This window comes from Podarcis raffonei, chromosome 14 (genome assembly GCF_027172205.1).
Source record: "Podarcis raffonei isolate rPodRaf1 chromosome 14, rPodRaf1.pri, whole genome shotgun sequence".
NCBI classification, from domain to species: Eukaryota; Metazoa; Chordata; class Lepidosauria; order Squamata; family Lacertidae; genus Podarcis; species Podarcis raffonei.
The window spans coordinates 31,884,106-31,911,712 of record NC_070615.1 but is presented as its reverse complement, the minus strand read 5'-3'; the positions used below and the strand labels follow the sequence as shown (position 1 = coordinate 31,911,712).

At 46.0% G+C, this 27,607-nt stretch overlaps 4 protein-coding genes across 6 annotated transcripts in view; 2 read left to right on the top strand and 2 right to left on the bottom strand.

Annotated features, from left to right (window-relative positions):
• ABAT (4-aminobutyrate aminotransferase) overlaps window positions 1–9,284 on the top strand; it is a 39,839-nt gene extending 30,555 nt beyond the window's left edge. For both annotated transcript variants that reach the window (XM_053364326.1, XM_053364327.1), the window contains 6 exons: window positions 335–483; window positions 1,055–1,192; window positions 2,416–2,583; window positions 3,520–3,666; window positions 5,967–6,078; window positions 7,069–9,284. In XM_053364326.1, the coding sequence (XP_053220301.1) occupies window positions 335–483; window positions 1,055–1,192; window positions 2,416–2,583; window positions 3,520–3,666; window positions 5,967–6,078; window positions 7,069–7,190 (836 nt within the window). In that variant the 3' untranslated portion in view covers window positions 7,191–9,284. The remainder of the gene's footprint in view (window positions 1–334; window positions 484–1,054; window positions 1,193–2,415; window positions 2,584–3,519; window positions 3,667–5,966; window positions 6,079–7,068) is intronic.
• LOC128401376 (small nuclear ribonucleoprotein F-like) lies at window positions 2,680–3,153 on the bottom strand. Its single transcript, XM_053364328.1, has one exon. It carries the CDS (start codon window positions 3,079–3,081, stop codon window positions 2,824–2,826), a length of 258 nt encoding a protein of 85 aa, XP_053220303.1. The 5' UTR covers window positions 3,082–3,153; the 3' UTR covers window positions 2,680–2,823.
• Window positions 9,285–13,328: 4,044 nt separating the features above from the next.
• On the bottom strand, window positions 13,329–15,734 carry TMEM186 (transmembrane protein 186). The gene is made up of 2 exons (XM_053365346.1): window positions 15,616–15,734; window positions 13,329–14,268 (listed from the first exon to the last, which is right to left on the bottom strand). The coding sequence occupies exons 1-2, from the start codon at window positions 15,616–15,618 to the stop codon at window positions 13,549–13,551; spliced, it is 723 nt and encodes a 240-aa protein (XP_053221321.1). The 5' UTR covers window positions 15,619–15,734; the 3' UTR covers window positions 13,329–13,548.
• Window positions 15,735–16,386: 652 nt separating this feature from the next.
• Window positions 16,387–25,139, top strand: PMM2 (phosphomannomutase 2). 2 transcript variants are annotated; one of them, XM_053365010.1, is made up of 8 exons: window positions 16,387–16,556; window positions 17,001–17,112; window positions 18,456–18,532; window positions 19,421–19,512; window positions 20,424–20,523; window positions 22,247–22,322; window positions 23,008–23,123; window positions 24,145–25,139. In XM_053365010.1, the coding sequence occupies exons 1-8, from the start codon at window positions 16,485–16,487 to the stop codon at window positions 24,247–24,249; spliced, it is 750 nt and encodes a 249-aa protein (XP_053220985.1). In that variant the 5' UTR covers window positions 16,387–16,484; the 3' UTR covers window positions 24,250–25,139. The 2 variants fall into 2 exon arrangements, with proteins under 2 accessions (XP_053220985.1, XP_053220986.1); XM_053365011.1 differs by lacking the exons at window positions 16,387–16,556; window positions 17,001–17,112 and adding an exon at window positions 17,122–17,255.
• Window positions 25,140–27,607: the final 2,468 nt, after the last annotated feature.

The following is a 27,607-nucleotide window of genomic DNA, read 5'->3' as shown; positions in this document are numbered from 1 at the left end:
AAAGCAGTATAAATTTTCCTGCTGCACTACTTTTCTTCTTGTGGGGAGCTTCTTTACACAAGAAGGAGGTACTAAAAATGAGGCTCTTTCACACCTGCAATTAGAGCGGTACAGTCCATTCTCTTCATCTCATTCTGAGGCAGGGTAGCATAATGGGATCGATAGATGGACTGTGGGTGAGTGGCATGGGTGCCACATCTTGAATGTTTTATATTATATAACTGTTACTTTTGAAGCTTAACTGCCAGGAATGTATTCTAAGAAAACCAGAAAGGAGAAAAACTGCTTTAAAAAAATAAACGAGTCAATGTGTTGGTGTTGCCCCTTCCTGCAGGCTGCTTAGCTGCCACGCATTCCAAAGCCATCCACAAACTGGACATCCCTTCCTTTGACTGGCCCATCGCTCCCTTTCCAAGGCTGAAGTATCCTCTGGAAGACTTTGTGAGAGAAAATCAACAAGAAGAGGCCCGCTGCCTAGAAGAGGTGAGATCTTGGTCATGAAATTCTACTCATATATTGATTCAGAGCAGAACTCCAATGTGTAGTTAGCTGAGTAAAAAATTAAACACATTGCAGGATTCCCCAAAAATAGACCAGAGGCAATTAATATTTCATCCAGCAGAGCTTTACTGCTGCTACTGAAGGCAAATGAACATAATGGTCACAAATCCAATACATTCAGGATTGGCACTGCCCATAAGAAATCAAGCTGCAGCAGACTTAAACTTACAATAACTTATACTAAGTCCCTCAACACTATATACAGAACACCACACCAGAAGGAAGAGAGATAGAAAAGTGAAACCCAGGCTCCTTCTGGCCTTACTTTTATAGCCAGCATGACCTTGACAGAAAGAGATTAGAGAACCAGTTTAAACCAACTGTACTCAGCTTCTCTGAAGGAATAACCCAAACATCATTTGTTCACTTCACCCGCCCAAAATCATTTCCATTTCATTTTCCCTTAAAATATAAGTTGGCTCTTACATTTAATAGGGGGGGGGTGTCAACAGCCACTTGTTTTTTCAAAAAATAAAAAATGTTCAACATACAGGTGGAAGATTTGATTGTAAAATACAGGAAAAAGAAGAAAGTTGTGGCAGGAATTATCGTTGAGCCCATTCAGTCAGAAGGAGGGGACAACCATGCCTCAGATGACTTCTTCAGAAAGCTGAGGGACATTGCCAGGAAGGTTGGTAGAAAGCCAGACTTAAAATTTGGGATATTGCCAAGCTTCCCATTGTTTGTGGTGGGTTAATTTGAATGTTTGCTGTTGTTGTTGTTGTTGTTGTTGTTGTTGTTGTTGTTGTTGTTGTTGTTACTTTTACGAGGCACTTGTATCGCAAAGGCTATGTACAAATCCAGTCTGTTTTTTATGCTGTTCCAAGAATCTCTATTCTATCATTTATTTTTTATTATCATAATTGTATTTATGTAACTTTTTATTTTTATATTGTATAGATATGCTATGTATTGACTTTTGTGTTCTATGTTATAAACTGCCCTGTGGTCTTTCAGTGCAGGGTGGTATATAAATTTGTTTAATTATTATTATTATTAATTTTCAGTTCAAGCAGACTGAAACATTAATTAACGTCAAAAACAGAGAGCAGGATAGACTGCCTCCTCTCCACCCCCAAAAAAGAATTATGCTTAGATGCACAGGTTGAAAACAAACATGATAACACAACAATTATTTGGGGTTGTATCCAATGCTAATCCTACTCTGAGTAGACTAACTCGACCCCACTAAAAGATAGGCAAAAATAAATAAATCCAGAGGCCCTGGTGAATAAAAATCTTTTTGCCTGATGCCTAAAAACAGATAATGATGGCGCCCTGAGGAGAGTATTCCACAAGCCACTAAGAAGGCCATTTTTGTGTCATTACCCTCTGCCCCTCCATCAGAGGAGGCACATGGAGAAGGGCCTCAGATGAAGACTGCAGGGTCCCATTGATCCAAGAACCCATTTCTCAACTGCACAGCAATTCTATTGGTGGGATGTGCAGTGCAGGCATCTCAGATGCTTCATCCACATATCCTGTAAACTGCTGTCTCCTGCAGTCATTGCAGGGAAGGCAGTAGGGAAACATCTGTCCTATTCAGTTCCTTGTTATTCCTCCTAACCCCACCTGCTGAGAGTCCCAGGTCTTTATTTTACTAGTTATTGCGCTTGCATTCCACCTTTTACTCCAAGGAGCTCAAGTGGTGCACGTGGTTCTCCCCCTCATTTAATCCCCACAACAACCCTGTGAGGTAGGCAAGCCTGAGAGGCTGTGAATGGCCCAAGGTCACCCAGTGAGCTTCTTGAGTTAGATTTGAACCCTGGTCTCCCAGGTCCTGCTCTAGCACTCTAAGCACTACATCACCACTGACTCTCCAAGTAGCTAACATTGTCCACTCTCTCTGAGCAGCATGGCTGTGGTTTCTTGGTGGACGAGGTGCAGACGGGAGGCGGATGTACCGGCAAGTTCTGGGCCCATGAACACTGGGGCCTGGATGACCCAGCCGACGTGCTGAGCTTCAGTAAGAAGATGATGAGTGGCGGGTTTTTCCACAAAGAGGAATTCCGGGCCAATGCTGTAAGTCACAGATAGGGAATCTTAGCTTTCATTTGGTTCCACATGTTGCCCTACAATATCTGTGCAGCTGGTTTTGTTTAGTTTTGGTTTTTTGGTAATTTTTCTTCAATGACAATGTTTATCGTTTGGCCATAAAAAATGTTACTTGACGAAACTTTCAAAAAGCAAACAAACAAAACCGGACAACTAAATTTCTTAGCACAGTTAAAAAAAAAAAAAACAACTTTCCCCCCAAAATAGTTATTCTCTCATTTCTCCATCTTCTTCTTCTTCCACACCCCTTATATGAAGGACATTATTGCACCTTATCAGAACTTCACCAAGGTGTCCAGATAATGCACCATCAATATATTCTTCTGTATTTGCAAGCTGCATGTTCATGTAGCCATCGACGGAGACGAGGTAGCCTTTGTATTCCATCCCCCACTTCAGCTTCACCATCACCGGCTTCCCAGTCAGCCCGTTTAGGAAGGGCTTTGGATTGAGAGGCAGACTCATAGCAACCAGACCAACCTAAGGGCGGCTGCGGCAACAAAAAAATTACTCACAGGCAGCACGTGTGCCCGCCAAAGCTCTGCTGTACAGCTGGTTTTAAACCCCTAACCCCTATCTCAGCTGACTCCCTGGTCATTCTATTAAAAAGTGCATTAGAGGAAACTGAACCACACTCAACTCCATTGAAGTGCATGGGATGTTTTGTTTAAATGTCGGCAGGCAGCCTTGTTGCTTTGATGGTGGGCAGCAGCCTGACAGAGGGGCCAAAGTCTCCTTCAATTGTCTTAACGGATCAAGGAGCAAAGATGTGCGAGGCATTATCTTCTTAGCTTGCACTGCTGTTAGTTAAACATACTGGAATCTGTTGGGCTAAGCATTTCTTACAATCCTCATTGTTTCTCCTGTTCCCTTGTTCTCTCCTTCCATCCATCTGCCCTGCAGCCATATCGGATTTTCAACACGTGGCTTGGGGATCCCTCCAAGAACCTTCTGCTTGCAGAAGTCATTAATGTTATCAAAAGAGAGGATCTTCTCAGCAATGTTACGCATGCAGGGAAAGCTCTGTTGTCAGGGCTGCTGGATTTACAGGTAAGCCTCCATGCAAAAAAAATTATCAAGTGCTGTGCCATAAATTGTGATTTCTTTCTTTCTTTATGGCTGGAGGCAGTAATGCTTCTGAAAACCAGTTGCTGGAAACTGCAAAAGGGGAAAATACTCATGTGCTCAAGTCCTACATGCGAGTTTCCCTTTGAGGCATCTTAGTGGCCTGATCCAGAAAGACTCTTCCTACGTTGATTAAATCCGCATGGGTAGGGTACAGGGTTTCTGATGCACTTTTGAGGTGGCCAAGGGCAGTTCGTGAGCTTCCTGTCATTCTACAAATAATCTCACTATTAAGCTACAAACATATATATATATGTACCGCTCTTGCAGGTGCCAATGCTAGGCTGGTACTTAAATCACAAGAGTAGGTTTTGAAATGCTAAAGAAATCCCAGAGTGCCCCAAGAATGAGGCCAAGAAACAGATGCCTCTTCTGCAGAGGAACAAAACCTTTGAGAATCTGGGGGACAGATTTTAGCACAGCACTAATTTCAGGTTGGCCGGTTCTTTGTATTGCGGCTGAGTGGCTATTATAAGAATAAGAAATCCAGGATTGGGTTGCAATCACAGCCCAAGCTTTTTAGAAGATGCTGGCATTTTATTTGCAGAGAGAATAACAACTTATTTACACCAGGGGCAGAGAACCTGTTCCCTCCCCTCCAAATGTTGCCAGACTCCAACTCCCATCAGCCTCAGCCAGCCTAACCAGTGGCCGGTGTTGATGGGAGTTGTAGTCCATCAACGTCTGGAGGGCCACAGGTTTCCCATCTCTGTTTTACATGGACTCAGCCACCGTGGCTTAACCCTCAAGCTTTCCTCAAGCCATAGATGTGTAATTATGCAAACTGGCTGTTACTGTGAGTGCTGGTAACGCAGCCAAATCCATGTACAGTATCCTCTGCCACAAACAAACTATCACTGCCTCCAGTCACTGTGTGGTGCAAGTAACACGCAATCTCCAGTCGGCAAGGTGCAAGCAAAGTCCTGCCTTCTCCGGCAGTTTAGCAGGGTGCAAGGACTGCTTTGCACCAACAATACCTTCTGTTCTCACTTGCAGTAAGAAGACACCAGCTCCGTTTATTCAGCAAGGTGCCAGCAAAGCTGTCTTCTGCAGCCTGGCTTTTCGTCCTGTGATTCAGCAGGGTTTAGATTAACAGCTGGCAACACCACAGTGTAATATACAGCTGAACTGCAGCTGTGAAAAAGGCAGATTTCATCTTAGAAATCCTAAGGAGAGGGGCTGAAAATAAAACAGCCGATATTGCTAGGCCGTTACACCTGTCTTTGGTGACACCTGACTTGGACAGCCCTGGTCACTTCACTTCAAGAAGGATATTGTGAAGCTCAGAAGTTTCAGAAAACGGGATCAAAAATGGCCAGAGGGTTGGAGGAAGGTTTACAAGGACTGGGGCATTTTAGTTTAGGGGGAAAGGCAAGTTAACAGGGGGACATGACAGTGGTATATAAAATTATGCATGGTGTAGAGAAAGGAGATAATGCTCTCCTACATACACTCTGGTCAGCGACTGAAATCAACCGATTCATTCTCCTGCGTAATTTAATAAGAATGCAGTCATCCAATGACTCTGAATGTTGGGAGATTCTGGATGGGCAAAAGATAAGTACTTCTTTTCTCTCGCTCCCATGGGAGGCAGTGATGGATAGCTTTGAAAGAGAATTAGACGAACAGTAGGGTTCCCATATTTCAAAAAGTGAAAATTCAGACACAAAAGTTATAAAAAAAATTAATGATGTTTTTGACCTATTTTTAAGGAAAATCAGCAAAAATGACATTGCCAACGTGGGTTGCCATACGTCTGGATATTCCTGGACGTTTTGCCGATTTCCGCCTGGACACAGCTTCCTACTACAGTATTCCATGTATGTCTGGCTGGCCGTATGGCAACCCTACAAATGCAGGAACGAGAAGGAATTGCAAGCATGGAGTGTGCTGTTGCACTCAGATCCTGCTTGTGGGTTTCCATCAGCTATTGGCTGGCTGATGCTGGACTAAATGGGCTTTTGGTCTGATCCAGCAAACTCGCCTTTGCCTTACGACAAAGCAGCAGCAGCCTGCTTGGTTTTCTTTGAAGTTGCCACTAACAATAGCCATTTTTGTTAGGTACTATGTGTGTTTGGGGGTCTCTTTTTAGCCTTGCATCTGAAAGCCACGCGAGAGGCTTCTCCCAGAGAAGGCAGCTCCCTGGTCCACTACTAATCCTGGCTTCTCTTTTCATAGCAAAAGCAGAGTTAGAACTGGCTTAAATTCTCCTTCCCTCTTTTCAGAGCCGCTACCCACATCTGATGAGCAGGGTGCGAGGGCGAGGGACCTTCTGTTCATTTGACACTCCAAATGATGCTATCAGGAACAAGCTCATTGTATTAGCCAGAAACAAAGGTAAGGCTCTGTGGGGTTTGTAGCTGCACCTGTTTCCTTATTTCTCATCAATTTGAGTCGCAAGGGTTTTGGCTACTCTGCCTAGCCAATGGCCAGTGATGGTGGGAGTTGTCATCCAGTGGCATCAAGCAGCTGCATAATTGCTCTCATTTTGCATAATAGATCCCACCGGTTTTGTTTTTTATTTAATGCTACTAGTGACAAAAGGGCAGCGAGGTCCAACCTGCAACCAGTGAAAATCTTGATCTCTTTGGCATCAGAGTTCACTGCTATTCTCCACACATGTTCATGCACGTTTTAGCAGGAGTAAGGACTAGAAACTTACTTTAAGAAACAAACAGAACGGAGAGTTTCTTATTTGTTTATAATTTATTGTAAAATAAACTTAATTATGTATTATAAAATAATGCATTGCAAAACACTGAACAATTGATCCTGCGGATTTACAATACTTATGGAAGTTGTTCCAGCATTCCACAAAAGATGATCACTTTGGTAAACAAATCCTCCATGTTACGAAGTCTGTTTTCAAGTCTGCAGATTATTTTGTTTTGGCAATCACAAACCAAGTAACTCAGTGGTGGATTTCAGGCTTTAAAATTCCATCAGCACCCTGGGCAACATCTAAATTTGAGCGGCCCGCCTCTTGCCTTCTGATGCTTGTCGTTGTCACGCTGCCCCCCGCAGCACCCTCTCCGCTGGGCATCCAGTGCGAGTGAACCAGTTGCCCTCCCCTAAATCCGACCCTGAATAACTTCTTTGAAATCAGAAAGAAAAAGCAGAAAATGTGAGTCACATCCAATGACCGTTAAAGCCTGCCCACTGAAGGACGTAGCTAACTTAAGTCCATGATTTTCAAGGGGTCTTTGCTGAGCATAATTTAGTTTTCTGTTAGAAGGAGGGATTTAGTGAAAGTGTACATTCCTCTGCTTGTATGCTGTCTGACTAAAGAGCACAAGGCATTTCTAAACTGCGTTTTCCTGTCCTTAGGTGTCGTGTTAGGAGGCAGCGGCGACAGATCAATCCGTTTCCGGCCTACTTTGGTCTTCCGCGACCACCACGCACACCTCTTCCTGAACATCTTCAGCGACATCTTGGCAGACTTCAAGTAGCCGAGTCTTACCTTGCACTGAGAAAGCCCAAATCCTATAAGAGTCTGAGAATAGTTTATTTAAAATCATAAACATATATATAAATATATATATATATATTTTCACTAATAGGAAAAACCGAATTCATAAAGTGGGGGGGTTGTTTTGTTTTTCAAACGTTTGTTTTATTTTTCCATGCTTATCACCAATTCGAGCTGCTTCCGACTTAAAACTCTGGACACCCTCTGGTGCTTTTGAAATTCCTTGCAAGTATTCTCAGTTCTGGGCAGCCGACCTGTTCAGGATGGGGACTTAAGGGTTGTTCATTATCTTGGTTAGGACACATGCTAGATGTTTGGTGCATTTAGTCTCTGAAGCGGGATTCCTGAGAGCTTCCCGGCGTTTATAACAACAAATTTCCTACCCTTAAGGTGGCAGTGAGACTTCTGAAAATGCACACCTACTGCCACTGATCCAGAGCTCTGTATACATACCAGTGCAGATGGGAGCAACTATTCATGCACATCCATGCACACCCCAGAGCCCCCAGACCCACAAATAATCACTGACTGGAGCCAACTGTGTTTGTATTTAAGCAATCGAATCATTCCCCCCTCTTTTTCGTAAAAAAAACACACACCTTTTTTTCTTTCCTTGCATATATGTCCCGTTTTTCTTCTTCTGTGGTACCAAAGGTGGTATCTGCCAGGTTCCCAGGACATCTCCCATCCAAGCACTGACTGGACTCAGACCTGCTTAGCTTCAGCTTGCATGCCTTTGGACTCAGACCCTGGGTCCCAGTTTCCTTTTGAGTTCCCCGTTGCATTTCCCTATATGCAGGTCACCAGAGACTTAATCCCAATTTCTATTTGATGCAGTTTCCTAACCCTGCATGGGTCACTGCCCTTGAGCATTGTAGATGTTTGGGATTGCTATCCCAACCCTTTTAGTGGAGATGCCAGGCACTGAACTTTGGACCCCTGGCCAGTGAGCTCCTCCTTAATATTAAGAGAGGTTCCTTTTTATACCCCCCCCACCACACTTCCTGTGCCAAATGTCTCTGCCAGCACAGAACTCTCCTTTGCTGGAGGATTTTAAGCAGAGCTTAAGTCAGAGATTCTTTACCTATGATTCCTGCATTGCAGGGGGTTGGACTAGATGGCCCTTGGGGTCCCTTCCAGCTCTGGAATTCTGTGATTCTACTAAAGTCACATCAGTGAGACTAAATCACGTAGATGGTGCTTCCGAAGGCAAACATCTGGCTTGGTGCAAAAGGTCCCGATTTGCACATTTAGGAATGCACAATGAACAGCCCTGTTGCAAAGGTGCAGAAAGGCACCCCTCATCTGTCGGAACCAGAATACTAATTTCTCTTAGCAATGCCTAGCCTTTTGCAGATGAAACATGGCCTGCGTTAACTGGTGAATACACCAGCTCATTGAACGTGGGGCAGTTTTTGATGACCTCCCCATTTTACAATCCCAGGCAGGCAGCAAAAGCAAATGGTCCGTCCTGCCACCCCAGACCTGCAGCTGCATGTGGCTGGACTGTGTTTTAGCCTTGAAGCATTGTCACTTGGCCTCAAATATCTTCCATGCTGGGGCGATATGTCGCACACAGATGTCCTCCTGCTAATTTTGGTGTCCAGAGAGAGAGATGGGGGGGGGGGAGAAGCAGCAGAGTTTGTGAGTGTGGGTTTTGAAGTTTTGGGGTTTTTTACAAGGTTGTCTGCTAAGCAGAAAGTGTGGACTTTTGTATGGATTGGGAAGATATGTTTTAAGGAAAGTAACACACACATACACACAGCACTAAATAATTTTCAAATAACTTTTTCAGCACTTTTAACACTGATTTTAAGTTTCTAGACTTTGTGGTTGTAATACACAAGCATGCGGCTTGCTTGTGCAAGACTGGGCCAAACTCCATGTGCTTTTTTTTTTAGATACTGTGCCTTTATTCCGCCCCACCTCCCCTCCCACCATGCATACCCTTCTCATAAATGGAGTTCTTTATGGGATGAAGAGACAGAGAAATTCACCCTCCTCTGCTCAAAATGCTCTGTCACAACTCCTTACCTTGCTGTCCCTGTCACTCAGTATTGCCTGAAAAAGGGGGGGCGAGAAACCTGTGTTCAACAGAAAGGGGGTCTTCTGTATGCACCCCCCCAAAAAAACCCCATCCTGTGCTATGTCTCCTATTTCCCTTTTAAGACATCAGCAGCAGGACCTGCTCTGCCATTAGGCAGAGGATGAAAAAGCCATTTCAGGCAGCTGATTCAGTGCGTCCTGAAAAATCAGCATTCAGGACAGCTTGATTTATTACTGCCAAGGATGGGGAGAGGTGGCTGTGTGTCTCAGGTGCCAAAATAACTTGTCTGGCAAGGGGTTTCAGGCATGGAGGGTTCCCTAGTCCTACCTGGATCTTCTGCATGCCAAGCAGATGTTCCGCCACTGGGTTATGGCCCTTCCTTTTAGGAACATAGAAAGCTACTTTGTATTAAGTCAGACCATTGATCCACCTAACCCAGTATTGTCTACTACACTGACCAGCAGGGGCTTTTAAGGATTTTGGGCATGGAGTCTCGCCCAGCCCTGCCTGGGGATGCTGGGGACTGATCCTGCAATGCTTGACCACCAGAGACAGGAAATAGCACACAGTGGGGTGATTCCCACTTCCTGGGAATCTTTGACTAAGAAGTGTCTACTCCTTGTGGTTATGATACTTGGAAGCACTTAGGCAACGACTTATAAAATCTCAGAAGTCGGGGAGATGGCTGGACGAGATTTGCAGGGGTTGAGGGAAGGGCTTCAGATCCTTTCCCCCTCTCCCTCGTCCCCTACCTGCCATGATAAGCAAATCTGGAATAGCAAAATCATAGCAATGCTGAACAATCTATGCAAAGGAGAGAGACCACGGCATGATTTATGCAATCACAAAATCGCCAGGACCTTTTCAGCAAGCGGCCTAGGAAGAAGCAAGTGGAGCCTTCATTGGCCGCTTTGTGTCACCAGACCTGCTGATAGCTGCATTGCCACCCTTTGGCCATTTGCAATGGGGGGCGCTGTAGGGCAGCAGGTCTCCCACTGATAAAACTGCCGCAATTCCACAGCAGGGCACCTTGCACTTGACTGCTGGAATCCCCAGTTCAAGACTGCCCTGGCACCTTACAATAGCAGTATCGTACCAGTCTGTACCCTTGGGTACCTGGTAACTAAATAGCTCCAATAATCCTGAGTGCTCCGAGTCATTAGTTCAACAGGCTATTTGCTTCTTCCTCACATTTCATTTTATACTGCCCCTGCCTTTGATGCTATTCTTAATGTCCAATGTCTCCTTTACCTATGGGGATAGGACATAGCTGTCAACCGTCCCTTATTTAGCGGGTAACTCCCTTATCCCAGCACCATGTCCCACTGCTGTTCCTTATTGATGATGTCCCTTAAATTTCCCGGGTTTCATGCTTGCCCGGCTCGGGAGGGAAGCAGCGGCTCGGGGTCCTCCGCCACGAGAGAGAGCGCGCGCTGGCGCCGTCGTCCTGGTGCGAGGAGTTCCATCGGCCCTTCCCTGCCCGAGGGGGGGGGAGGGAGAGAGACTCTTGCCCACACCGCCCCTAAGCAGCAGTAGTGGTGGCAGCTGAGGAGGTGGCCTGAGGGAGGAGGAAGAGGAGGGGATGGGGAGGGACGCAGAAGGGCGGCGCTTCAGCCGCCGCCGCCGTGCCGCAACCGCCTCATGCTGGATTGACAGCATCTGTCAATCCTACCAATGTATGTAACTCTTTACAATAGCAAAATCCCTTATTTTGGCTGCTGATCCCTTATTTTCGAGGCTGCTGGTCCCTTATTTTCAAATCTGTAAGTTGACAGCTATGGGATAGGAATATATACACCCAAAGGTTCCAGGCCTCTTTGTGCATAAGAAAGCAAGCTTATCCCACGGCTTGCGACACTTAGCATTTCGAAACGTAGTTGGGGTGGGGGGTGGGGGTACTAAACTACTTAACGCTCCTGCCCTTGGGAGACTGGATTTCTTCTGCATGTTTTTCCAGACATTTCCCCGCAAGCACCCATGCATCAAAGTTTAATCTCTGCCGCATCTGTAGCAGGTTGGAGACCTTTGGGAAAGAAGCCAGACTCCATTGCCAGTAGCAGGGAATCAGAGTCCTTCAGCATATCGACACAATTGACGTTGTAGGCATCCATAGTGAGTCTTGTACTTTAGCTGTGATTCCTGCATTGCAGGGGGTTGGACTAGATGACCCTGGGGTCCCTCCCTGCTGACGGAACCCCAAGATCTGCTAACCTGCACATTTGCCACATTCTTGTTTTATTGTTCATAAAATAACTTCTCCGCCTGTCCTGTTTCTTCTTTTAAAGTAATTTTTTTTAATGGAACACTGTTAACTGTGAACACGTGTGCACAACCTAACCATGGCTCTCAGACCATGGTGGATGCTTTAACCTAGGGAAGCTCTATGGTGTTAACAGACATCCTTTTTTAAAAAAGAAAGTAATAATCTTTGTTTACAGCCTCTCTGTTAACTGTGCCAAATTCATGCGTGAGCCAGTACCTAACTTGATGTAGCCAGTTACCATGTCGCACAGATCCATGAAATAACGTTTCCTGTGTTAATCAGTATTCTTAAAATAAAATATTTATAACTGAAATCTGACGGGAGTAGAGGTGTTTTTTTAAAACAGGGGGAGGAGACATTTGGGGCCAACGAGTCTGAGGTGTGTGGGGGGTGACGACAACATGCCAGTGAGGAATGGGGGCAGAAGTAAAGGATTAGAACGTTTATAAAACACAAGTTCGTAAAATCCTGCATGGTACATAGAAAGTGGATTGAGAAAGGTTTTCTGCTTATCTTGAAACACTAGAACTTGTGAATGTTCAATGAAGGTTGGAAGGTTCAGCATAAAAGGAAGTTCTTCATGTAGCTCATGGTTAAACTGTGGAACTCACTGCCACAGGAGGCAGTGGTGGCTTTGTTGGGCAAATTCACGGGGAGAAGGCTATCCATGGCTACTTGTCATGAAGGCTATTATGTACCTGCACAGTCAGAGGCAGTAATGCTTCTGAATGCCCATTGCTGGAAACCGCAGGAAGGGAGAGGGCTCCTGGGCTGGGGTCCTGCTTGCAGGCTTCCCATGGGGCATCTGGTTGGCCACAGTGAGCAGAGGATGCTGAGCTAGATGGGCCATTGCCTTGATCCAGCAGAACTCCTCTTATGTTCTTATAAATAAAAATTATTATTATTATTATTATTATTATTATTATTATTATTATTATGTGGGCAGAACAATGTATGTAAAGGTTAACCTCATAGGGCAAGGTTTTTTAATACACACCTATCTAACTAATGAAGGGACGCGGGTGGCGCTATGGTCTAAACCACTGAGCCTCTTGGGCTTGCCGATCAGAAGGTTGGCGGTTCGAATCCTCGTGACAGGGTGAGCTCCCGTTGCTCGGTCCCTGCTCCTGCCAACCTAGCAGTTCAAAAGCACGTCCAAGTGCAAGTAGATAAATAGGTATCACTCCGGCAGGAAGGTAAACGGCGTTTCCGTGCGCTGCTCTGGTTCACCAGAAGTGGCTTAGTCATCCTGGCCACATGACCCGGAAGCTGTACGCCGGCTCCCTCGGCCAATAAAGCGAGATGAGCACCGCAACCCCAGAGTCGGCCATGACTGGACCTAATGGTCAGGGGTCCCTTTACCTTTACCTAACGAAATGCCATGATCAGAGTTCAAGGAAGCATGCGACTGGGGCAAAAACACTCAAGGCAAGTACAAAAGGAAGGAAAGCCCAGAGGGCCCGACGGGGCGTGGGGCTCATGTGAATATTTAGTAAGGCAAGAGCTTGGGACTAGAAATTCAACCTCTACTCTCTGTTGGATGTGAGTGAGTCTCTCTGTCTGGCACATATGCACATTCATGCTCACCACAGAACTATTCACAGCTGGTGGCTTTTGTTGAGAACTGGCCAGAGCTCACTCTGGTTGGATTGGGGCCTAATCCTGCATCCTGATTCAAAATCCAAATGTATCCAAACAGACGAAAACCTGCTCCTCGATCTCGGGAAACATCGCCCCAAAATTGATTACGATATCTGAAGAAGCGTCCGAATGCATAGCGAGCATGCAACTTTCCAAAAAATAATTAGATTTATTTAGTTAATAAATCCAGAGGATTTCCCCATCACTCTGAAGAAGTAGCATCTACGGTGGGGTGTGAGAATCATCCAAAATTGCTTCCCTTCCTTTTGCACTGCTGGAAGCGTTGCCGTTGGCCAACCAGCGCCACTAGAAGCAAACCAACATGGTGACCGCAAAATATTACAAATTAACAAGAAATGATCCCAAGGCTCCCGCTTGCTCCCGAGGTCACCCAAGCCCTCCAAATACTTTGGCAAATGCCTCCTTGTCCACAACCTGCCCATAGCGCAGACTAAAATACAGGACGTTATCTCGGTCATACCACCTGAGCGGTAGCAACAGCTCGTTGGGGTCTTCGCCAATGTCCCCCAGAGTCATCACGGTGGCGACCGGGCAGTAGATGTCCCTCCTCCTCCCCCAGAAGGTCAAGTGAGCCACTTTCAACAGGGTGCCGTCTTCGCTCAGGTACATCATGCCAATGATGCGCCGGAGGAAGAAGCTCATGCCGTAGAGCATCGCAGCGGCAAAGCAAGCAAGGCCCGTACAGTAAAGGCACTGTGCCAGAGGAACTTGGTTCTGCCAATAAAGGACCCAGATCGGCGGGAGAACCAAGGTGGTCAGGCCTGTCTGCAGCAGCTTCAGCCTTGAAAGGATTCTGCAGTACTTGATCCACGGAAACCTGTAAATCAGCTTATACTGATGGGTGCTTTCCAAGTTGGGCCTCTGCTCCAGGGTGCGTTGAGAAGGGGCCAAGGTGCCCAGCCATCTGGGTCGTGCCGGCTGACTGCCAGGAGCTTGCTGACTGCAGGGTTTGAGAACCGTAAGAACGCCAAAGGGACAGGTGGAGGCTGGGAAGCCCTTCTGCCATCGCAGAGGAACTTGGTTTCGCAGACACCTTCCACAGGGTGCAAGGAAGGGCAGGTCAACGCAAGCGGTGAGGATCCTGGCCTGAAAGACAGTTCCATGAGATATCACTGGGGTGGGATTTGTTTTTCACACCGAGGGCCACCTTCTCTTCTGGGGGGCCACCTGGGGGCCACATGCAAAAGTGGGTGGAACAACAGGTGTAAATTTTACCAACGTACACTCACACACATCTCTATTCTTCAATCACGCAAGCGAGAGGGTAACAGGGATCCCAACCAGCCAAGAACATTCAAGGAAGGTGTGAAGCAAGGCTGGAGAGGGGTGTGGATTGTGGGAGTCCCAAAGGCCAGGCAGAAAGGCCATATTTCCTCCCAACCGCTCACCTGGGCCTGAGTTTCCCTATCCCTCAAGAGATTATAACATGTGGGGTAGCTGGACCTGTCACCATCAGATGCATGCAGCCGCTAACTTTTCGCTCAGGACAACTTTATTATTTACACTGATTGATTTATTCTGAGAGCTCAGAGAAACATCCCCCCCCTCACCCCAAGCCAGGCTGGCCAGTTTTTCTGGGGTGCTTTCTGCATCCCTCAGGACCACATGGGGCTTGATTTGCTTGTGCAAGCTACCTGTAGCAAATGGTTCATTCTCTGCTCACAGATTCTACTTGCAGAAAGGGTCTGAACCCAAAGGTCCTGTTCAGCATGGTCACATCAAACCATAGTTTAGCATGATAGAAATAAGCAGGAACAAACCACAATAAGTCTCCAGTTCTTGTGCACCAGACTCCCCCCCCCCCGCCCAGTGTCAAGTGTTCAGAGGCTTTCGCATCAGCTCGCTGTACAGACCTGAAACTGTAGTTAATTTAACTATGGTTTGAAGCTGGCCTGTTTGAAACTACCCATATTTAACACTAATTACACTTTATCAGAGTGGACAAAGTTCCATACTCCTCCACACTTTCATTTATTTGTCTTATTATTACATTTATATCTCCCCTATTCCCCCAAGGAATTCAAAGTAGCATAGCTGGTTCTCCCCCTCTCCACTTTTATTCCCTGAACAACCCTGTTCAGGTAGACAGTGGTTCAGGGGCACCCAGTAGCTGAGTGGGCATTTGAACCCAGGTCTCCCAGAACCTAGTGTGACACTCTAAGCTAGGAGCAGCCAGCACAGTGCCCTCTATGGCGGTTGTCTTTTTCCTCTCTTTTTTGCACTCCTATGAGCCCCAGCCAGAGGGATGCGAGTTGTAGTCCAGCAAGGTCTGAAGAGCGTCACGTTGGCTGACGTTGCTCTAACCACCACACCACGCTGCCTGATGCACCCCCAACACCACAGACCAGTTTCCACCCAGCTCTGCTCCTTTGCAAGGCTATTTGCTTGCCATTTGAGAAGCAACCCGAAGGGGAATCCAGAGCACCGCTTTACCATGAGGGCAGCTGCAGCAGCTCCTGAATGGGGCACTTCTTACACCACGAACCCCTTTGACTCGCCTTCAGATGCAGACACCGCTTGGGCGGCCCCTGCCTGCTGGGGAAAATGCACGTGGGCTATGTCAGCTGCTGCGTGGCATGCCGGGAATTGTAGTGCCTGACTCCTCGCCCTGTGGAGAGGTAGAGTAACACAGGGCACTGTAGACACGTGGAACTTCCGGGTTCCTAGTTTAGACCCTGGGTGGCTGGGGCGGGTGCTTGCTGTTTTGTTCTCTCACTTGCTCCTCGCATATTTTAGAATCTATGATATATTATCCCATTTCCCCCCGCCCCAATGTTATATATTGTTTAGCATGCTGTTAGAAAAAATATAATGCAATTTCCTCCCTGGAATATATACATATATAATTTTGTTATTATAAATGTTATTATTTATGACGTATAATATCAGATAGATGATAGATAGATAGATAGATAGATAGATGATAGATAGATAGATAGATAGATGATAGATATAGATAGATAGATAGATAAATGAGAGAGAGAGAGAGAGAGAGAGAGAGAGAGAGAGAGAGAGAGAGAGAGTTTTCCCAGTGTGGAAGTGAGGCTTTTGCCCCGCATATTGTAACAGTCGAATAGTAACCGAAAGTGTTTATTGGCTACTGTACTCTACTCTAGGCTCCCTTTTCAGTCTTCCGCAGGGCATGCCGGGGAAGCGCATGCGTAGACGTCAACCCGCCCTCTGTGCGGCGTGCTGGGAGTTGTAGTCTTCCTAACTGCGAATCCAAGAGGAAGCGAAGCGCCTCTCAGCCGGCCACCTCATCGCTCGGGCAGGCAGCGGCGGCGGGTAACACTCGAGTGGCCATGGAGGAGGTGGGCCGCGGGCGGACGCTTTGCCTCTTCGACGTGGACGGCACCCTGACCGCGCCTCGCCAGGTGGGAGCCTGGGGACTCCACTCTTGAGCATGCCTCTGGGCATGTGCAGAGTGCCTTTAACCCCTCCGTTTAGGAACAGCTGGAAGAAAAGTGGGAGGTGCAGTGCGGGGCTTTTCATAGCTAAAATAAGTAACAATGAAAAATGAAAACGCAAACCTTGCTTTTTGCTCTTATAATTTATGAAATTATTATTTCGCCATTGGTGTATTAATATTAAAATACAATATGTAGTAAAAGGATCCAAATTAGAAGGCAAATTTCTGCTGCAGCAGCAGCCTCATTCATTGTAATTATCTACTGTTCCTTGTTAGAAGTTCAACATATTCAGCTACTGGTTTCCAGAATGCAGCTTGTTAATTTGGGAGCTTATTAAGCAGCTTATAAATTCATAATGAATCACAGCAACAAATATAACGCTGATCTGTCTCTTCTCTGTGGATCTAGAAAGTCACCCCAGATATGGCGGATTTTCTGCAGGCCTTGCGGAAGAAGGTGAAGGTCGGAGTTGTGGGCGGCTCAGACTTCGAAAAGATTCAAGAGCAACTGGGAGACGATGGTATGAATAGAGCACAAGGAAATTGAGAAAGAAATTGCTTGAGTACAGGATAGGGGACTTTTTATCAGCCTAAGGGCCGCATTCCTTCATGGACAACTTTCCAGGGGCCGCATTTCAGCGGAAGGCAGGGCTGGAGACAAAAGGTGGGTGGAACAACATGGTTTTGACCTTTGAACAGTAGCCAACAGTGCAACCATACAACAATCCGTATTTCTGCACGGACACACACTCTTCTTCATACAGGCAATTAAGACCACAGTTTTCAAGGACACATTCTAGCTAGGCAAAAGTACCTGAACTGGGGAAAGAGTCCGAGGGCCACATAGAGAGTTCTGGGGGGCCACATGCAGCCCCTGAGTCTGAGGTTCCCCACTCCTGGTTGAATGGGAAAGTGCTGGTGGTTATAAGTGTCACAGCTTTCCACTTCTCTTGGCACCCTGCCTGATCAAACTAATTTGCTCTGAAGCAACTTTCCTCACATATTATTTGTGCTCATAAACCAAGCATGACCAAGGACTTGCCATCTGGCAATGCTCTCCATTTTCAGCCGTGTGTAAACTGCTCTTAGTTAGGCTGAAAGGGGTTCAGGCTGGGTATCCTTGTGAATGAAAGCTTGGCTTTAGACAAAATCATGGAGCATAAGACCTGCCTGCAAGTTGCTAGCCTGGTAGCTTAATAGCAATTCCATGTTTGGATGGTGTGAACACTGTTGGTAGCATAAGAAGCAGGCTTATTCTAAGTCGGACCACTAGCCCATCCAGCTCAGTACTGTCCACACTGACCGGCAGTGCCTCTCCAGAGTTTCAGGCAGGGGCCCCTTCCCTGGAGAGTCCTGGGACCTTCTGCATGCAAAGCAGATGCTCTATCACTAACCCATGGTCCTTCCCCAAACCTGTGAGTTGGTTGCTGCTTACCCAACAGGGAAGGGCTGTTAAATTCATGTTGTTGCAGGTGTTAAGATGTAATATTTCATTCTTGTATCCAGGAAGATACAAGGGGTTTGGGGGGATATGTGAGAAAGAAATATGGGACTTGTTGCACCCCACAAGAATGACAGACCCCACAAGCCATCTCTGCATCGTTGTGTCCTAATTACATTACACACGCTCCCATGTTTGTGCATTACATTGGAATCACTGTTCAGTATTTGCTATCATATAGAGCAGGTACCAAAAATAATACAGCAAAGGCCTGACATCAATGAGCAGGATGTTCCAAAGTGCAGGGGCTACAGTTATGACTAAATTGAGGCCAACCTACCCCCAATATTGGGGAGGGTCTTTTTACAAGAGGTGCCTAAAATGTCTCTGATGATGCAGTTCTTTAACATTTGTTCTTCTTAGTGATTGAAAAATTTGACTACGTCTTCCCGGAAAATGGTCTTGTGGCATACAAAGATGGGAACCTCTTGAGTAAACAGGTGAGTTTGCGACTTGTGATTAGCTAAGAAGGTGGATAATTCCCTCCCTCCCTTTACTCAAAAATGGGGGCTGGGAGGTGCTCCAGCTTCTTGCAAAATAATGGTTTTCCCAAGTGCACTGACACTGCTCTCTTATTTTTCATTGGCCTTGTTATGAGTACAATTCTTTGGCACACACCAAAGTTTAGTAGTAGAGGGATTGATAGCTCCTTGTTCATGCTCAGAGACATCATAACAACGAATGCCAATTACTGGAGGAGTTTCATTGGAGCAGGGCTCGTGGACTCTCAGTGCCATCCAGCAAGGCTGTCTTTGCGTTGCCACGTGAAAATTAAGATCACCTTGTGGGGAATTCTACCGCTTCAGAAAGCAGCCCTGAGGACCAGCTGTCTGGGCCTTTGAGAGTGGGGCTTGGAACGCAGAGACTCCTGCGATTAACAACACAGGAAGCTGCCTTCTACTGATTTGGTCCATCTAGCTCAGTATTGTCTATGCCAGGTTTTCCAAAACCTGGGACTACAACTCCCACCATCCCTGACCACTGGTCCTGGTAGCTAGGGGTGATGGGAGTTAAGTCCAACAAGAAGCTGGAGACCTAAGTTTGGAAAACACTGACTGGCAGGGCTCTTCAGAGTTTCAGGTCAGGCAGGAGTCTTGCCAAGCCCAAGCCCTGCCTGGAGGCTTCCAGGGGATTGAGCCTGGGACCTTCTGCATGCCAAGCAGCTGTTCTGCCACTGAGCCAAGTCGCCCCCCCGCCCCCAGTAATTGTGGAACTGAAGCCCATCTTCTTATTCTTTTGTATACTTCTTTGTGGAGACAGACTCCCCTTTGGAAAACCCTTTTTCCGGTCTACATACCTAATCGCTTCCTGTTCTGCTTTCCATGTAGAGCATTCAAGGCCAAATGGGCGAAGAGCTTCTTCAAGACTTGATCAACTATTGCCTGAGTTACATTGCAAAACTTAAACTGCCGAGGAAGAGGTGCGTGGTTCCAGCTTCCTTCCGTGGCCTGAGTCAGATTGAGGCCCATTAGACACCTCCCACAAAGTAGAGGTGGCAGAATTGCCGGCTATTATCCAACCTTAGTCATACTTGTTATAGGCCCACTGAAAGTAATTGAAATGTCTAGTTACTCTGAGCAGAATTTAGATGCCTACAACCCTTTTATGTTTTTAATTTGAGGGTTACCACGAAAAGCTCATTAAAAGAACGACAGTCAGTGGTCAAACAAACCATTAAGGTGTCAAGGAAATCATCTTATTAAAAAAATGCCAAGGCTCTTTATATGGACAGTTTTGAGCCACCATATAAGTATTACCAGGCCTTAGTCACACATCAGACTTCTGCCTCAGGTTACAATCCACTCCTCCCTTACCCGGGAGTAAGTCCATTGAACTCAGTGAAGCTGCTGAGCAAATGTAATACAGATAGACTTTGTAACTCTCCAAAACCAGCTGAAGAAACTTTCAAGTTTTGTTTTTCAAATAGTAACCATATTGAAATACACTCGTACCTTGGAAGTCGAACAGAAGCTCCTGCAGCCAATTGGAAGCCCCATCAGACATTCGGCTTCCAAAAATAGTTCACAAACCGGAACAGTCACTTCCGGGCTTGCGGCGTTTGGGAGCCAAAACATTTGAGAACTAAGCTTTTCGAAAACCAAGGTACGACTGTACTCTGTTCCCCATTTTTGACATGTCATTGACCTCTGAAAACGCATTTTCTGTTTCTCTCCCATGTATCTTCTTCCTTCACTACAATGGGTGGGCTTGTGTCCTAAAAAATACTGCTGTGATACTCCGTAACTGACCTCCCTCCTAGACGCTGGTCCAAAGAGCTTTGTTTACTAGCCTAAGTCTGAGGCAGTAACATCCCACTGTGTCTCTTCCTAGGGGCACTTTCATTGAATTCCGAAATGGGATGCTGAATATCTCTCCCGTGGGCAGAAACTGCAGCCAGAAGGAGCGGATTGAATTCTATGAGCTTGATAAGGCAAGTGCACTTTTTTCCCATGCCATTGTAACATTTTGTTAGCAAGTCCCCTTTATGTCGAAGCTTCACGTCCCCTTGACCATCGTCAGTGGCACACAGCCAGGCCCTTTGGGTGCTCTGGTTCTGTGGCTGCAGGCTTATATCTGCATGGGGAAAGGCTGCAGCTCAGGGGCAGAGCATCTGCTCTGCATGCGGAATGTTCCTTATTAAATCCCTGGCATCGCCAAGTAGAGACTGTAGGTAAAGGTAAGGACTGGATGGTTAAGCCCAGTCAAAGGTGACTATGGGGTTGCAGCGCCGACGTTTGTCCACAGACAGCTTTCCGGGCCATGTGGGCAGCATGACTGAACCGCTACTGGCACACGGAGGACCGTGACAAGTGCCAGAGCACACGGAAACACTGTTTACCTTCCCGCCGCAGCAGTACCTATTTATCTACTTGCGCTGGCATGCTTTCAAACTGCTAGGTTGGCAGGAGCTGGGACGGAGCAACAGGAGCTCACCCCGTCGCAGGGATTTGAACTGCCAACCTTCCAGTCAGCAAGCCCAAGAGGCTCAGTGGTTTAGACCACAGTGCCACCCGTGAGAGACTGTAGGAATGAGGGTTGGCCAATGCAACACCCTCCAGATGTTGTTGAATTCCAAATCCTGCATTAGCAAAGCCATCGTGGTCAGGGATGATGGGATTTGTAGTCCTGCAACATCTGAAAGGCATCATCTTAATGTACATCTACTCCAAGATTCTGGCACAGAAGTGAAAAAGTATTGTGACCACCAAGTTATGACTCTGAAGTGATTGAGAATTAATGCTATAAATGCATGGCACGACATGGGAGCATAGGAAACTGCCTTACATTGAGTCAGAGCATTGGTCCATGCAGCTCAGCATTGTCCATACTGACCGGCAGTGGTTCTCTGGGCAGGGATGTCTGTCAACCCTGCTGGGAGGTGCTAGGGATTGAGAAACTGGGACCTTCCGCATTCAAAGCAGGTGATCTGTCGCTGAGCTGTGAACCTTGAACAACCATAAAGACATTCAGCTTTTATCTTCCAGAGGTTTGCTGCATGAGTCTTGTTGCATTTTAAAGATGAATCAAATATGTTGTGGCGTAAGTGTATGCACGAAGCCAGTTTTACCAAGACTTCTAATGCCATCATTCCTGGGTGGGATAAAGTACTGTAGTTTTCCATTGTGTTTTCGGGGTGTTTCTTGATGAGAAGATCCAGTAGAGCTGACAAAAATCCCCCAAACACACAGCAACAGAGGAGCAAGCTTCTGGAGTGTTTTAGTGTGCACACTCAGTTTGCACAGAGGACGATGGCAAGTCTCAGCATGTCTGCATGAACTAGAGTGTGTACACTGGAAAGCATCTCAGAGTCTTGCACAACTCTGTCACTTTCCACAGCAGCTATGATCTGCCTGTGATGTCGCAAGCTGTATGCCTCTAAATACCAATTGCTCTGAATCACAAGAAGAGTGCCGTTGAACTCAGGTCCTGCTTACAGGCTTCCCTGACTGACCACTGTGAGAATAGGATGCTGGGCTGGAGGGGCCATTGACCATTGGCAAGGGCTCTTCTCATGTTTGTACAATCTTCTGTCAGATACTCAGGGTCTCTGTAGCAGACTCAGGTCCCCCCAATGCTAGAAAGCTTTGAAAATCATTGTACAGCAGAATCCACGTTCTCATCAATGCTCTTCCCCATTTTGTTTTTCTCAACAGAGGGAGCATATAAGAGATAAATTTGTCGCCGATTTACGACGAGACTTTGCAGGAAAAGGCCTCACATTCTCCATAGGTATTTAAACATGAAATATCACTCTCCTAAATCATTTTTGTTTGTGCCAAAGCACAAGGATGAGTCTGGCTATTCAGGTGTTGCCCTCGCCTTGTATTACACGACTGGGAAAAGGAAAGGGAGAAACATTTGCCACTAGGTTTTCAGAGGCACTGGAAATAAAAATAAAACATAGGCTTGGGATAAGGGTGTCCACACATTACATTCAGCAAGCGTACAGTCTGTGTACCTGCGTACTTCTACAGTTATTTGCATGAAACGTTCAACAAGGGTACAGCCTGCTTGCAAAAGTTGAGTTGTACTACTCAACAAGTGTACACTCTTTCACACAAATGCTTAGACCTGTGTTCAGTGTAATGTGTGAACAAGCCTAGAGAAACACCTGAATTACTACTGACATTCGTCAATCCGGGAGCACAGGTAAAATATATTTTCGGCATGTTACTGGGACAAGAGTTAATTTCAGGTGCCTTGATATATTCCAACACCCTGTGTTTTCTGTTCTATTTAAGCATGAAGCTTCTGTCCTCCCTTTTACCATAAATCCATTTACCTTTATGCTGATGGAGATAGCATCTTCCAAGGTCCTTCCTGCTCAGTAAACCTCCTTCTAGGTCATTTTTACTTTACACTGTACAAAACGTGCTGCTGCTGTTCTAACTTTTTGTAACCTCTCTCCAACCAGGGGGCCAGATCAGTTTTGATGTGTTTCCAGATGGTTGGGATAAGCGATACTGTTTAGGAATTGTTTCCCAAGACGGCTTCAAAACAATTTATTTCTTTGGAGACAAGACAATGCCAGTAAGTGCTAGACTGGAACGTGCCAAGAAGTTTCAAATACACTTTCGGGATAAGGATTCCTTGTGGAATTGCAATAGAAATTCATGTGCTACCCGCGTGAAATTGATATATAGATCAGGAAGGAGTCGTCTCTATGGCCCTCCAGACATTGCTGAACTCTAACTCCCAACCACCCTGGCCAATGGTCAGGAACGATGAGACACAGTCCGGCTAAAATCTGGAGGGCCACAGGTTCTCCATCCCAGATAGATAACTACAGTCGTACCTTGCAAGCCAAACGCCTTGCGAGTCGAACGTTTTGGCTTCTGAATGCCGCAAACCCGGAAGTGAGTGTTCCAGTTTGTGAACGTTCTTTGGAAGCCAAACGCCCGACAGGACTTCCACGGCTTCCAATTGTGTGCAGGAAGCTCCTGCAGCCAATCGGAAGCCGCGCCTTAGTTATCGAATGTTTTGGAAGTCAAACAGACTTCCAGAGCGGATTCCATTCGACTTCCAAGGTACGACTGTTTTGCAAATATTTTGTCCATTTTCTGCCCCCAACCCCTTTTAACAATTTCGCCTAGACCCAGTTTTCAGGGAAACTGCCCCCTCTGGTCAGCAGTACACAGAGCAGCACATAGTTCCCCATCTTTGAAGCTTCCATCTTTGAAGTTCTCATCTCCATCGCACTATGCAGAAGGCAAGAATAGCAGTGTTTCTACCTACGCTCCACCTTTTCCTTCCAAAAATAGTCTCTCCTTCGTAGCCCCAGAGAAATTAAATAATACAGCTGTGTTGGCTGGGGCTGATGGGAGTTGTAGTCCAAATTGGCCGTGCTGGCTGGGACTGATAGGCGTTGCAGTCAAAAATATCTGGAGAGCACCTAGTAGTTGGTGAAAGCTGCTATAGCTCCACAGTTATGCTCACCTGAGGCCTTACAGCAGGTTCTTTAGCAACCTCTATGAAGTTCTGGGTGTGGGGTAGCTCTCCAGTGAGACTGAAAACTCCAAAGTGTGATTTTTTGTGTGTGTCTTATTCGCAGGGTGGGAACGACTATGAAATTTACACGGACTCCAGAACCATCGGCCACAGCGTCACGTCGCCCGAGCAGACAAAACAGATATGTGAAGAGTTATTCTTCAACTAGATGCGCTTATTTTGTACGAAAAGGGAGCAGGTTAACTTCAGGACCAAAATTTGTGGAATAACTGCCTTGGGGTGAAGATCAGGATCAAGACTGTGATGTGCAGGAGGCTGGGGGGGATTTAACTCTCCTGTTTCACCCCACCCCACCCCAGCTGCTGTTTGTCCAGAAAGCAGCAATTATGAGGCAAATAGAAGTTAGCTGCGTCCCTCCACGGCAGCTATTTTAAAAATAGGGGAAATTGTCAGTCCTGTTGAATCAATGATCGCTTTTCATGTTGTGCCCAGTTTCTGTTTTGCATGATCACAGCTTGCCTTTCAGGCTGATATCCTAGAGATTGAAAAGTTCTGCCATAACAGAAATGTCAAAGGCGATTCCCGCCCCGCCTTCCAGACCAAATTCCTCAACACACACCGGGATCTCTTCCAAGCAACATGTGTGGATGGCTTCTTCTGCCAACACTGTTCTGTCCCCACTTTCATCTTTCTGGTTGCTGAGTAGCCCTGAAAAACAGCCCTCACAGTGGAAGCCTTGCAGGTAGATCACAACGTCCAGAAAGGCTTTGCTTGTCCCAGTGACTTATTGAAACAGGCAGTTGGAGGGTGGTTTTAGGGTAGAGGTAAAATTCTGGCACAGGAGCTCATCTTTCATCCACCACCCACCGTTTGCTGCTGTTTCAAGGGTTCTCTGGTTTGTTTCAGAATTTGTTGTCTCAGTAGGGTATGTTTGGAATTTAATGTACTGGAATGCAAAGGGATGGGAGATTCCCATTAATACCTCACACCTGGCTTTTTGGAATATGGTGCAGTTGCTAATCCTGTCATGCAATTTCTGTTAAAAGCTCATACTTCAAGTTGGACCGCCACATTAAAATTCTTATGAACAGGGAATAACGTTTTGTTTCTCCAGATATCTCCCTCACTCCCAGAAAGAAAACCCTCTCATATATATCAATAACACCCAATTGCCTTTCTGTCATCAGCACACTGGATTTGCCTGGCTGAGGATCTTCGAACCTGTTCTTGAGAAGTACAGTCGTACCTTGGTTGTCAAACGCCTTAGTACTCGTACGTTTCCGCTCCTGAACGATCGAAACCCAGAAGTGAGTGTTTCAGGTTTTCGGATGTTTTTTGGGAAGCCGAACATCTGACGGGGCTTCCGATTGGCTGCAGGAGCTTCCTGCAGCCAATCGGAAGCCGTGCTTTGGTTTCAGAACGTTTTGGAAGTGGAATGGACTTCCAGAATGGATTCCGTTCGACTTCCAAGGTACGACTGTCTTTTATATTGAGTAAAGCCATTGTTACATCCAGCTCAGTATGATCAGCATCGCTGACTTCTCAAAACCACAAGGAATTATGCGAATTAAATGTATTTGCATAATTTATCCCAATTACAGAACTCATTTTTCCAAAAACTAAAAAACACCACCACCCTTGCCACAGATTTTCAGACGGTTTAGTGCAAAAAACAAAAAACCATGGCCAGATTCAATCATATTAGTGCCAGAGCAAGAAATGAATAGCTGAAATGTCCAAATTCAAGCCAGCATAGTCTCTGTAACAAAGTTTAAAAATGCACTGCAATTCCCTTTTATGGAAATTCCAGGAGCAGAAGGAAGAGGGGGGCATTGAACTTCCACAACTGGTTTCTTAAAAAATAAAATCCAGCTATTCAATGGAATGCATATCCAGTTGAGCAGGAGTCAAGCATTGGTGTAAAATAGAATGCAGAAGGGGAAATCATTCAGCAACTGATCTTGGCTACCACTTTTAAACACCACTTAGAGGAGACATTGCAAATCAATGAGCTTACTCACACCCAAGACAATTTCTTCAGAACAGTCGTGTTATGCAACAGGGGGAAGGGGAGATTAACGCTATTCTAGGCTGCATCAACAGAAGTATAGTGTCCAGATCAAGGGAAATAAAGTACCACTCTATTCTGCCACCTGGGGTCCCATGTCCACAGTTTTGGGTGCCACAGGTTAAGGAGGACATTGACAAGCTGGAAGGTGTGCAGAGGAGGGCAGTTGAGGTGCTCAAGGGTCAGGAAACCAAGCGGTAATAAAAGGGATTGTGGGAGTTGGGTATGTTTAGCCTCCAGAAGAGAAGACTGAGAGGTGGTATATTAGCCATCTTCAAATATCTGAAGGGCTGTCACATGGAAGATGGAACAAGCTTGTTTTCTCCAGAGGGTAGGGATTCAAACTACAAGAAAGGAATTTCCGACTAAACATTAGGATCTTAGTTGACCACCTAATTACTTTTCTGCCTGTTGCAGCAATTGCAATTTGCACTGTGCTGTATGGTTGTTAATTATATTTTTATTGCTTTTTTATTCCTTAGATATTGTATTTCAGTTTGAATGATGTGGCATCCAAACTGTAAGACAATAAAATACAATCCAGGAAGCAATTAAAACAATTAAAATCAATATGTACTATTTAACGCAGTGAACGTGCCACCTCCCATTTTCAACCATGATCCTACAGACACACAAGACTACCTGAATGAAGCTCATGAACCACAGCTGGGAACCCCTGATGTAAAAGAGGATAAAGTCAGGTTACAGCTGAGATGGTACTGTGATCCTAAGCACATCTTTAGCCAGATCCTTTAGCTCTTTACCCATGAAGCTGATGTGCATGGGGTTTTCTGCCTTACTTGGAAGGAAGCTTTGGTGCCGTGAAGTGGAAATTACGAAAGTGGCAATTAAAATTTCATCTTGCACAAACTCAGTCTGGGTCAAGCCACTTTTCCTCCTCCTCCTCAGCCCAGACTCGCTCAAGTAATGCATGTTAGTAGCCTGCAGGCCACTTGCAGGCTGCATTAATGTAAAATAACATGCCAGACATTTAAAACGCAATGTAAATGATTCATAGGAGCGGCGAGATCAGTGGGACAGAGGTTCTAATGAAACAGCTAAAGTTGCAGACAGCGTGGCCTTGTCACAAGCAGATCTGTTTACCTGATCCGGTTGAAAACATGAGGCCAGTTCTATATCTAGCATGGCAAGAAAAACGAAAAACAGTCACAACGATAACAACTCCTGCAGTATCTCAATGTCCCGGGCTGCAGCAAATGAGGAGAGTTTAATTTCCTCTCTCATGTCTGGCTGGCTTGGCAGTCTTGTGTCCCTCTGGTGTTAGCAGATAATAAGAAAAGGAGATTGAGCAATTCTGGTCTCTGGACAGTCCCTGCTGTGTTGTAGTGTGTTGTAGTGGATAGAATACTGGACCAGAGGCCAGAACGAATCTAATGATTACAGATGCCTTTCACACAATTCCAGAAGAGGAGATTCACTCCAACCTTTTTATTTATTTATTTTCCCCAACGATTACCAGCTGTTAGGGAGTTTGAGA